General features: G+C 35.2%; 2 protein-coding genes across 6 annotated transcripts; both read right to left on the bottom strand.

Annotated features, from left to right (window-relative positions):
- Positions 1 to 422: 422 nt before the first annotated feature.
- On the bottom strand, positions 423 to 3074 carry LOC121787373 (UDP-xylose transporter 1-like). 2 transcript variants are annotated; one of them, XM_042186089.1, is made up of 8 exons: positions 2952 to 3074; positions 2486 to 2609; positions 2197 to 2381; positions 2061 to 2128; positions 1849 to 1981; positions 1615 to 1776; positions 1253 to 1519; positions 423 to 609 (listed from the first exon to the last, which is right to left on the bottom strand). In XM_042186089.1, exons 2-8 carry the CDS (start codon positions 2604 to 2606, stop codon positions 520 to 522), a joined length of 1026 nt encoding a protein of 341 aa, XP_042042023.1. In that variant the 5' UTR covers positions 2607 to 2609; positions 2952 to 3074; the 3' UTR covers positions 423 to 519. The 2 variants fall into 2 exon arrangements, with proteins under 2 accessions (XP_042042023.1, XP_042042024.1); XM_042186090.1 differs by having other exon boundaries at positions 2486 to 2606; positions 2952 to 2981.
- Positions 3075 to 5241: 2167 nt separating this feature from the next.
- On the bottom strand, positions 5242 to 10176 carry LOC121787369. 4 transcript variants are annotated; one of them, XM_042186084.1, is made up of 15 exons: positions 9825 to 10176; positions 9255 to 9395; positions 9048 to 9159; positions 8828 to 8950; positions 8561 to 8665; positions 8067 to 8150; positions 7862 to 7977; positions 7405 to 7506; positions 7195 to 7308; positions 7020 to 7076; positions 6543 to 6609; positions 6330 to 6383; positions 6126 to 6200; positions 5709 to 5744; positions 5242 to 5613 (listed from the first exon to the last, which is right to left on the bottom strand). In XM_042186084.1, exons 2-15 carry the CDS (start codon positions 9272 to 9274, stop codon positions 5530 to 5532), a joined length of 1149 nt encoding a protein of 382 aa, XP_042042018.1. In that variant the 5' UTR covers positions 9275 to 9395; positions 9825 to 10176; the 3' UTR covers positions 5242 to 5529. The 4 variants fall into 4 exon arrangements, with proteins under 4 accessions (XP_042042018.1, XP_042042019.1, XP_042042021.1 ...); XM_042186085.1 differs by having other exon boundaries at positions 9850 to 10176; XM_042186087.1 differs by having other exon boundaries at positions 9883 to 10176.
- Between the last annotated feature and the right edge of the window lie 953 nt (positions 10177 to 11129).

Genomic DNA, 11129 nt, shown 5'->3' with positions numbered 1-11129 from the left:
TTTCATCTAATAAAATCGGAACCAGCATACATACTTAGTATAATTTAGTACTCCTTCCCCCTCACTTTAAGAGTTCCAATTTACCATTTTTGGATATCCCACATTAGTAATCCTGATTAGAATATTCCATAAATGATAATTAGTCTCACATTCCACTAATATTTTTTCACTAACATTTTATTATAAAACTAATATATAAAAGTAGGACACATTCCATATATTTTTTCATTAATTTTCCTTTATATTTTTTAAAACTTGTGTCGAAATTAAATGAGACTTTTAAAGTAGGATGGGGCGAGTAGTATTTAATAGTAGTAGTTTTTGCTTTTGATGCTAAGATTCCTACCATCACGGAGTAATATTGTATGATAAAGACTTTTCGTTTGTGTTTAATTGACCCCAAGAAAAGGGCTAATTGAACGTTAACCAATAACCATGGAATCTTATTACTTAAATATAATCAAAATGTTTAAGCTGAAAGAAAAGGAGAAAATTAAGAAAAGTTTGATTAACCGAAAATCAGGCATGGGCCTCTATTTTAAACAATTGAAATTTAGACTCTTTGTCTAGATGGCTCACTAACAGCGGTGTGCTTTCCCTCTCTTTAACCTGAGACAAACAAAAATAAATAAACAGATCAAAACAGAAAACTATACTACTATAATACTATAATGATTCCATACGAGGCATACAAAATTCATTTATAATATAATAATAAATCTCACCACAATTTCTGCTCATTTTAAGAAATAGTATGACTTATATTTGTATCAGGAAACATTAAACACGCACAATAGTTCACCACTTGGGATCTTCAATTTCATTTTTGTATGTTCCAGTACCGATATTTTTTAATCACTTATTCAATTTCAATTGCAAAATTATTAAATATGTCACTAACCCAATTAAGTTTTATAATTATATAGTACAATATATATCAATGGTATGACACGAAACATTATTTAATACTAGGATTTATCATATTATAATTAACTTTATTCTCAAAAAAATTATTAAAATTATGGAAATTAATAGCCGGAGCCCGGATACAAAAAACTATGGCACAAATGAGCTGAACTGTCAATTATAAGTTTGGTGGCCTTTTCTATCATCATTTAACAACACTTGACACTGTCAAACTCATCAAGATGACAAAAAAATAACTCACAATCACCATCATATCATACAAAGTCATCAAAAAAGTCAAGTAGGCAAACATAGAAAAATTGAGAGAAGAATGTTTGTATATTACCTGGGAGGAGAGAGAAGGGGTGTGCTTGTTCTTGGTTTCAAGAGTGCAGAAGTAAGAATATAATCCCATCCCAACCATGGCAACAAGTATGCCAAAGATGTTCCTTGAAGTGAAAGGATCATGCAACAGAGTATACCCAAATCCAAGAACAAGACATGTCTTAAGATGCCCCAAAACCTGGTATGTAACAGGAGAAGTCTTGCCTATCACCAAGAATGTGCTGAAGTTCACAAACACAGCAATCAAGCATGACAGCAATATGAAAACCTGCACCAATCATCTCAAAATTTACTACTACTACTACTACTACTACTACTAGTATTCTTGCTATTATTGCTAGTGTTGGTTTTCTTGATAGATACCATGACACTGGGGGAGTATGTGTAGGCGAAGACGTTCTGTCCGGTGAGGCACTGGTCCAAGAAGGGGCCGATGACGAATAGAATGGCTGCTTGGAATGGAGATGACTGATACAGAAGCTGAGTTGATGACACATTTAGCCTCTTCTGTATTGTGTTTGTCAACTGTAAAAGGATTTGTGAGTAACTGACAGATAATATGGTTGAGTTGATGAAGAAGTGAAGATATGTACACACAATTTGGCCAATGCAAGTTGTTAGAATGGCTATGAGCGACAGAATGGTTCCAACGAGGTTTAGCTGAAGATCGGTCACAGATGCAATGCCAACTCCAAGTAGTAGTATTGACAAAGAGATCTTTATCTTGTCACTGCATGCCCACAAAAGACACACATATACTATATACATCAGTCAATGTTGAGATCCTTCTGAGAGTCAGTTTCACTAACCTGAATTGCTTCTTGAGGAACAGAGTTTCCAACATGACTGTGAAAGGAATTATTGCAAGTTTTGTCATCTGCATCATAAGAATGAGTGTCATCACATCAACAAAATTGGTGTTTTAAGCAAGAATTGATCAAGAACCTGATAGAAGCCAATGGAGTTGAATCCCAAGCTGAGGTTCAGGAATCCAATGGAGATGCCATTCAGAATGCCAAAGACCATCACTGTCTTCATGTCAATTGTCTTGTTTTCGAAGAAATTTAGGCGCGATGCAATGTGGAGAGTGCAATATGTTACCATCAGATGCCAACTGGTAAGTGTTGTGGCTACAACAAAAAAACAAGTTGATATATTTGTTCATTTTCATGGCAATTTGTCTTCATAAAGCATGCTAATGTATATTACTATTGTTTATGAAGTTTTCACATACCAAATTGGAAACCAAGATTGCTCATCAAGGCCTTGTTGCAGATGACTATGGAGACGGACGACGCCACGGAGAGGAACAGTGCGCCCATCACTCCCAATTGGTTGTTCGACATCTCCCCCATCTTCTATGGAGATCACAAAAAAAAATAGACCAATTTTATTTTCATGAAAACAAAGTTATACTATTAGCTATGCAGATATCTTTAATACTATAAAAGACCATATTTCCTTCTCTCCATTTTTTTTGCTGGTGGTCATTCACATTCGCATTAAGTGAAATATTTATTGGAAAGCACACATTTAGTAAAAGTTTAGTGACAAGGGAATTACAAACCATGTGGCCTAATTAATCTGGAATCCCAAGTTAATCAATCTTTCATGTGACAATTAAAATCATTAAGTGGGATGGGACAATATATGATTATACAACATAGTATGAGATGTGCAAGATAAAGTTAGAGCCAAACCTCTTGTCCTCTCCAATAGAGAGAGTGAGAGAAAGAAAGAGAGAGACTTGTTGTAGAATGAAGAAGAAAGGAGAGTTGGCTTATATTATATCTATTGCCACGTGGTTGTTGCTAAGGTTGTTTGATATGGCTATTGTTGGCTTTGCCATTATTAACGACCATTTTAAGCAAAGGGTAGACCTTTCGATTCGTCATACATAAGGTTACTTAGCCCACCATTCATTCAAGATCTTGAAATTAACAGTATGTAATAATTATATATAGAAACATATATAAAATTATCCTTAAATTGTAGATTTTGGGTAATTTTGCTATGTCAACATGATTATACTAATTAGCATATGGATACCGTGCAACGAAGCTGGTGTCCGAATTGTGCATTATTAATGTTGCTAACTAGTAACATATATATTCTCAAAAGATGTTCCTAATGCTAACTAACATTTATATTATTATAGATTATAGATATGTATAGTCTTGGCACGGAAGATAGGAAGGTGAAATCAGAGTAGTTTGTTTGTGCATAAGGAAAATGTTGACAAAACCTTACAAAAACTATTGTTGTTTGGTGAGATGTTATATGAACTTTAATCTTACCCCACAATGACATTGGAGTTTTTTTTAGAATGATATGGGAGTTAAACCCATACTTCTATATTCGATATTATTGATTTGTTATATGTTGGGTATGATTTACATTTCATCATATAATGTGGATGGTGGGATCGTGATCCCAAATTGCTACATAGAGATATCATATAGGAGTATTAATTAAAGAGTGACACTTGCGTTGGGACGTCTGCCATCTACAATTAATTGTAATTTATTATAATGAGAATATAATTAAGGGGTTAATTAAGTATTTAGTAAGCCATCATTAAATTTATTAATCAATAGTTAGGATTAAGAAAGTGTCCGCGCGCTGCTGCGCCCATAGAGCCATTCATCTATTTAAAAGTGAGAATGTAATGTGATGAAGAATAGATGATCATGTAACTTTTTTTTTTTTTTTAAGAAATGATCGTATACCTTTTTTATTTCACTTTTTAGCTTTTGGTTTTGCAGTTTCTATAATTGCACCTTCTTAAAGGTAATCACGTAATGAAAGGCCGGTTAAAGATTCTCCAACTTTGAAGACTTGAATGGTTATGGGATCCATAAGCAGAGATTTATATGTCCATTTATAGAGTTTTAAGTACTTCTGGAGTTTTTTTATTAAAAATAGTACGAATTGGCGTTATATAAATCTTTAAAGCATTTTGCGAATACTTTAGATTTTAGATATCTTGAACAGATGAAGTAAATGTGGAATCGAATTCTCTAAATCAAGTAGTAGAGTGATAACCCCCCACAATTGAAGTCGAGGTCACCTTGTTACCATTTTCCCTTTCCACCTTGTTTTCCCTTTTTTTCTGAAACACCTTTAAATTTACAAGCAATTATCATAACGTAAATATATGCAATAATTTTTTAACTATAAACAATAATACTCCCTCCGTCCCATAAAGATTGTCCTATTTTTTCATTTCCGTCTGTCCTACAAAATTTGTCTCATTTCACTTTTTACCATTTTTTATAGTGGACTTCATATTCTACTAACTCATTCCTACTCATATTTTATTATAAAAGTAAGACTCATATTCCACTAACTTTTCATTATATTTCTTAAAACTCGTGCTCAATCAAAGTGAGACAATCTTTGTGGAACGGAGGGAAAGAGTAACTTGTAAAAGTCATAATTATGTTTTCAAATACTTTTGAAGTATTAGTACTTCAATACGGTGATAAAACAACAGAAAAAGTGTCAAAAGACTCAAAATACACATACTGCTGTAGCATTGTATTTTGAGGTCATGTTTAATTTACTTGTGCACAAAATTTCATAAAATAAAATGTTCAATGACGTGATGCGCACAACAATTTTTTATGCGTAGTAATAATATAAGTAGAAAATAAGGATATCCTCTGGTTTAACATCGATGTAGCTCCATTTGATGATGATGATGATGATGATGATGATGATGATGATGATGATGATGATGATGATGATGATGATGATGATGATGATGATGATGATGATGATGATGATGATGATGATGATGATGATGATGATGATGATGATGATGATGATGATGATGATGATGATGATGATGATGATGATGATGATGATGATGATGATGATGATGATGATGATGATGATGATGATGATGATGATGATGATGATGATGATGATGATGATAATAATAATAATAATAATAATAATAATAATAATAATAATAATAATAATAATATAATAATAATAATAATAATAATAATAATAATAATAGTTTGAAGTTCACACTGGAATAGAAACATAGAAGAGCACTTGAACAAGAATTCAAGTAGACAAATCTACGTACCAGCTCCTAAAATCCGCTATTTAAACATCATCCAATGATGATTTACACTAATCTTAACGTCGTTAATCTACGCCTCGCGAAAAGCTGCATCTCACAGAAAGAATAAAGCTACAAAACAACACTCAGAGATGATAGAAGTAAAGGGAAATGCCATGCAATATACACACTATAGAGCTATTCTACAGCTGGGAAAAGTATGCCTTGTCTGCGGTAGAAAGCCGATCCTGAAAAATCTTCCATTCGTTTCTGCATCTCTCTCGTACCTATGATATGATGAACAGAACAGGAATGGATTGAAACACTGCGAAGATTATAAAGATACTCAAACCAAGATATACATAGTTCTGGATGTACATACCCCTTGCCATGGAGCTTTTCCATCAACAGTCTGTCCCTGTGGATTTTCAGAAATTTGGCTTTAGTGGAACTTCCATCGACAATTCTAAGTAGTGCAAGAATGACATAGAATATGTAACACCAATTGAAGCCCAGGTAACTATTGCTCAGCAACAATGGCAAGGTAGAGAGGATAATCATCATCAATGACAAATATTTAGAGCAAAAGCATTCCACACATCCTAAAAATTTGAAAGCCTAATTTACTGTCAATTTAATTATCAAATCCAAAACAATTGAGCGTCAAACTCAGGTCACATTCTAACTTTCACACACAAAAACAGCAAATACACCATTAGATTCAAGAAAATGATTTAGATGGAAAGAACCAGCGAGTAGGTTGGAAGATTTGGCTGTTAGTGAGGTGTTGATCTCTAACCTGATTTCCAAGTGACGGAATTACTTGATGGACAATCCATTGTGAGTCAACAACACCAATTTTTTCATGTGCAGGCTGCAGGGCAAAGCGGAAGTGAGAAGGTTTTGACCTAGCTGGTGGATATTGGGAACTCACCCATCTCCAAAAGCAAACTAAACAGAGGAGCTAATGCCCCGACACACACAGAGAGAGATTGAAACTAACATCTGCACATCTTCTTAATGCAAAATCCAATCCCCATCCATGTACCAAATCATTCTGCGAGCACAAGATTACAAAGGGTGATAGTTAAATATCTATACATCAAAAAACTGACATTAAAAAAAAGTAAGGGCAATGTGATAAGCTCTAAGATATATTTATATATGTCGGAGAGACTTGAATGGAAGAGTGGTATTCTCTAAATTTGATAAACACCTGGATCATATGCCAAACACATCTCCAAGCTTCACGAGAAAATACTGGAGCCATGATTTCTACAAAGCTGCAATATGGTAACTTATGAATTATTCAAGTGCATTTTCTAGCTGAAAGTGTCTAGTTTATGAGTTAATACAAAAACAGAAGATCTATTAAGATGTAAATCCATATGCATCGTGAAAATTAACAGCTTAATGGTGCAAGGAGAGGTCAAAATTTAAACCCTTCACATATTGTATATAGTGAGGGAAGTTCACGAATTTAGAGGCACCATATCCCTCTCACTTAATAGCACCATAACATAATTGTCAAAGACAATGCCCGAGCACTATCTACATAGAAACTATACCCTTTATTAAGATATCTCAGTTGATAGTATTCCACAGGAATCAGACAGACAAGTACCCAGTGCATGCATATAAAAATGCAGAATGAAAAGAAATACAGAAACACATAATGGCGGAAAGTACTTACGCTGCACATGGAGGCAAGCGCGGATCACTGCACCAGCCTGGTTTCTCCTCTGTATCCCTGTTAATCAATCAATTCACATTTGAAAAATGAATATCTTCTCTTTTGCAGGAAAGAGGTTGAGGTAGAAAGACAGGGTGGGATCGGTGGGGTGTCAACTGTTAATCGGTGGACTTACTTGTGAACTTCTCTGTCACCACTCCTTTTAGTCATCTGCCATGTAAGTCCATTGTTGGGTTCAAGACCGGGTTGGGAGATCTCTAAACCATGTTTTTTAACCAATTGAATATACCTAGCAAGTGGAAAGTGCCAGATAAATTGATGGGAAAATATTGTCATATAAAATACATGACCTTATGTTTTCGGAAAAACAGAAAAAGATTATTACTTATCAGCATTGAAGTGTTCAACTCCAAGATCTTCATCCCAAATGAAAATATAATCATAAGCTGATACAACATCTGGGTGTAAAAATCTCTTTGCGTACCACCTGTAAAGGCCGTAACATTCAGAACTTGATAAAGGTGGAGAAAGTTATTCTAATATTCCAAAAAAAACAAGATAAGTCTTTATAAGCTTCTTAATTTTATTATGTGTGTCTAAAAATGAATTAACATATGTAATCAGCTTGAGTTTCAGCAAAGCAATTCCAAAATCCCCTCTGTAGAACCAGGTTACAAATTTGATACTGGATTAGTCAGCAAGACATTTAAACTGAGTAAAAGGCACCAAGAAACTTGTTATTCTAGCATAAAGTGTGGAACCTAAACCTTCAAAACACACCTCATAGGTTCTACACAAAGAGAAAAAGGCACGGAATCTAGCAAAAACCTGAAGATTATTACCACTTTGTTTGTTTTATTGCACTGACATGTATGGCACGCCGTGACCACTCTAATTGATCCCAGTCACTGGCTCGACCATCATAATGGAAAAGCAGTATTTGAAAATCCTCAGAGAACTACAGAATTATAACAAAACCAAATTTGATATAATTGCTCTTTGGGGTAAGAAAAGACTGTTTACAGCATAATAACATTCTAAAGTAACCTTTTTCATTGTTGCATCAATACGGTTCATTTGTTCAAAACCAACAGTAAATGTCACTAGGTACTTTGGCTTCCTTTCCAGATCCTGAGAATTCACAATGTAAATGTAAGCACACTCAAATTAAATAAATTCTTTGATGCGGGACACATATGCTAATGCACCTACTATTGACAATTATATCACACCAATACTTATAACTCCAGTAAAAAAAATGCATTAAGATCAGGAAACATATAATTAGTGAATCCATCAGCAGTAATCCACCAGTTCATCCCGTGCTGCAAGTTTGCAACAGCCATTAAGTTAGTTGATTCAAAAAATAACTGAAGCCACCTATGACTGTGAGAATCTAAATACTCCATGTTTTCAAAATTAAACATATTACATATATCACACTGGTAAATGATCAGACATCACTGGAGAGATAAATATCAAGAAAAAACACAGATTCATTCAGAGTGTTTGGGCTATAATCATTTCCACTTATTCATTACCTCATTAGGGTCACCCCATAATCTCCGAAGATAAAGGTCAGATTCTGAGACAACGATTCCTGGTGGCAAAGACTCTGCACCACGGGGATTTGTAGGAACATATATCTGAGATCCAAAAGGAAGTGGTTTAATATAAAAATGCCTCACATAAATATTAAAGCCAAACATATAAGAGTAGATAGTGCAGTTGCGGCAGGTTTATGTCCAATCAATCAGGGGAAAAACAAGAGACAGGAGTACGAAAAGACATACTAGCAAAAGACAGACCTTAGTTGTCAAAGGAGTACTTCCGGTAGCAAGGTTTCCAGGAAAACTGCGACTAGTAGAACTATGAGGATCATCATTTAAGGCCATGTCAAGAGATGTCATTAAACTTGAAGGTAGATTAATCTGCCAGCCGAAGACAGACAAGAAGGATGGAGTATAATGAACCTAATTGGTGACAAACATTTTCATTGAGCAAGTTACTCAGATATTCAGATCATACCTTACTTAAGTAAACAGATGGAAATGAAACACCTATAAAATATCCCAAGACCATCCCCATGATTGTTGTTAATAGAAGTCGGGCAGTGTCATTTGATCTCCTTAATATCCCACTGCGAATGCAAATAAAATAATATTTAAGCGACCTCATTTGTCAGATGAAGCAGTTTATACAACTCTGTAGAGCAACATCAACATCCAGACATACCTGCGATGTGAGGTTCCCATGATGATGATAGAGTCACTCAACTCAAGTTTGGTACGGCAAATACAATTATTTAAGAAACTCAAGCAGAATATATTGAAGTTGCCTCTTCAATAACTCGATTTTGCTCCATACCATAGATACCTACAAAGCATCAAATTTTGCATCATAAGAGATTTTAAACTTCATACTATATACCCATTTCCTGCTCAGTAACTACTTCCTTAATACAAGCCTAGCAAACTATAATTATACGAGTATCATTTCCAATCATTTGGCAGGTGTCCTGAGTGCGGTAGATGAAAAGAACATAAATCTACCTAAAAGCAGTAACTTCAAATGCTCATTTATAGCATAATATTACAACAAAACAACAGCATTGCTCAAGTTTCCATTTTTAAGAAACTGCTCCAAACGCTACTGCCGCAGTACTCCACTTTCGGCGCTATCAGAAACTAATAGCTAGAGTTACATAAACAAGCTCGACACTGATCTTAATGTTGATTTTTCAGACTCTTGGTAGCATTACGGATGACATAAATCTAAAACCCAAGCTTCTTATTGGAAACATACAGTAGAAAACTGAAGTGTCACTAACAAGCCAAAATTATAGCTGGAAACGCCGAAATACCCTCCAAGCTCCGTCTCCTTGTGAAAGATCGATCACTAGAACCCCAAATGTATAAGAAACAAATACAAATTTGAACAGAAAATACTAGATTATTCAGAAAAAGGAACCAAATTAATCATATAAGTTCGAAACTGAAATTTGTGAGATTGTAGAGAGAAAATAAACTAGAGTTAGGAGAGATAGAGAGAAATCCAGAGATCGGCGTGAGTGGTTATTGATACATATGGTTGGCGAATGCCGGTGGAAATTAGATGAGATGAAGTTATTGCAAATTATCCCCTGTAATTTTACGAAATTACATCGAGTAATGTCGTTGAGTCCTGTCGGCGTGTTCCAAATCCTATTCAATATCACATCATTATTTTATTTATTTATACATATTTTTTTTCAATTATTTAGTTATTATGTTGAGCGATTAATCTATAAGGCCATCCACAATAGGAATAGTCCAGCAATAGTCCAGCCATAGCCTAGCCACTGACACATCATCAGCACTAAAAATCCTCCTGCCACATCATAAATAGCTCAGCCATAGCCTAGCCACATCATAAATAGCCCAGCCACATCAATAGCCACATCACTAATAACAATTGTATAAAATGACATAATTAACAATCACACAATATACGGAATTTAATTTACGAGACATATACGGGAAACATTAATAATACTATTAAAAATTTAAAAAGTACAATAATTTAAAAATATTACAATAATTAAAAAAAAGTACAATAATTAAAAAAAGTACAATAATTCACTCCTCGTCGCCGTCGTCGTCTCCTCCGTCGTTGTCGCCACCATCGCCTCCGCCTCCGTCGCCTCTACTCCCGGCAGCTTCCCTCCGTGCCGCCTACAAATCCTCCTGCATGCTCAGGAGCAATGTTTGAGATCCGCTACTCCCTGAAGTAGGCTCGTTGTTGAGATCCATTTACCGTTGTTGATCTTGTACAGAAATTTAGATAGAGAGAGTACTCGTTAATACAAGTGGTGCGAATGAAAATGACAGGCAAGTCGCGTATATATAGTGTTTCGGAATAAAAAAAAAATTAAAAATTCGCGCTAGGCGATCCGGACGCTGCAATAGCGCCTAGCGGATTGCCTAGCGGATCGCCTAGCGCCGCGGAACCGCCGAGCGCTAGGCGGTTTTTTTCCGCGAAATCGGCTAGGCGGCTGCAATAGTTCGCCTAGCGCCGGCGCTCGGCTAGGCGGTGCGCTAGGCGCTATTGTGGATGCTCTAAAGGTGCAAG

This window comes from Salvia splendens, chromosome 2 (assembly GCF_004379255.2).
Source record: "Salvia splendens isolate huo1 chromosome 2, SspV2, whole genome shotgun sequence".
Taxonomy (NCBI): Eukaryota; Viridiplantae; Streptophyta; class Magnoliopsida; order Lamiales; family Lamiaceae; genus Salvia; species Salvia splendens.
Note: the sequence above shows the minus strand (reverse complement) of the source record. Positions and strands in the feature narration are given on the sequence as shown.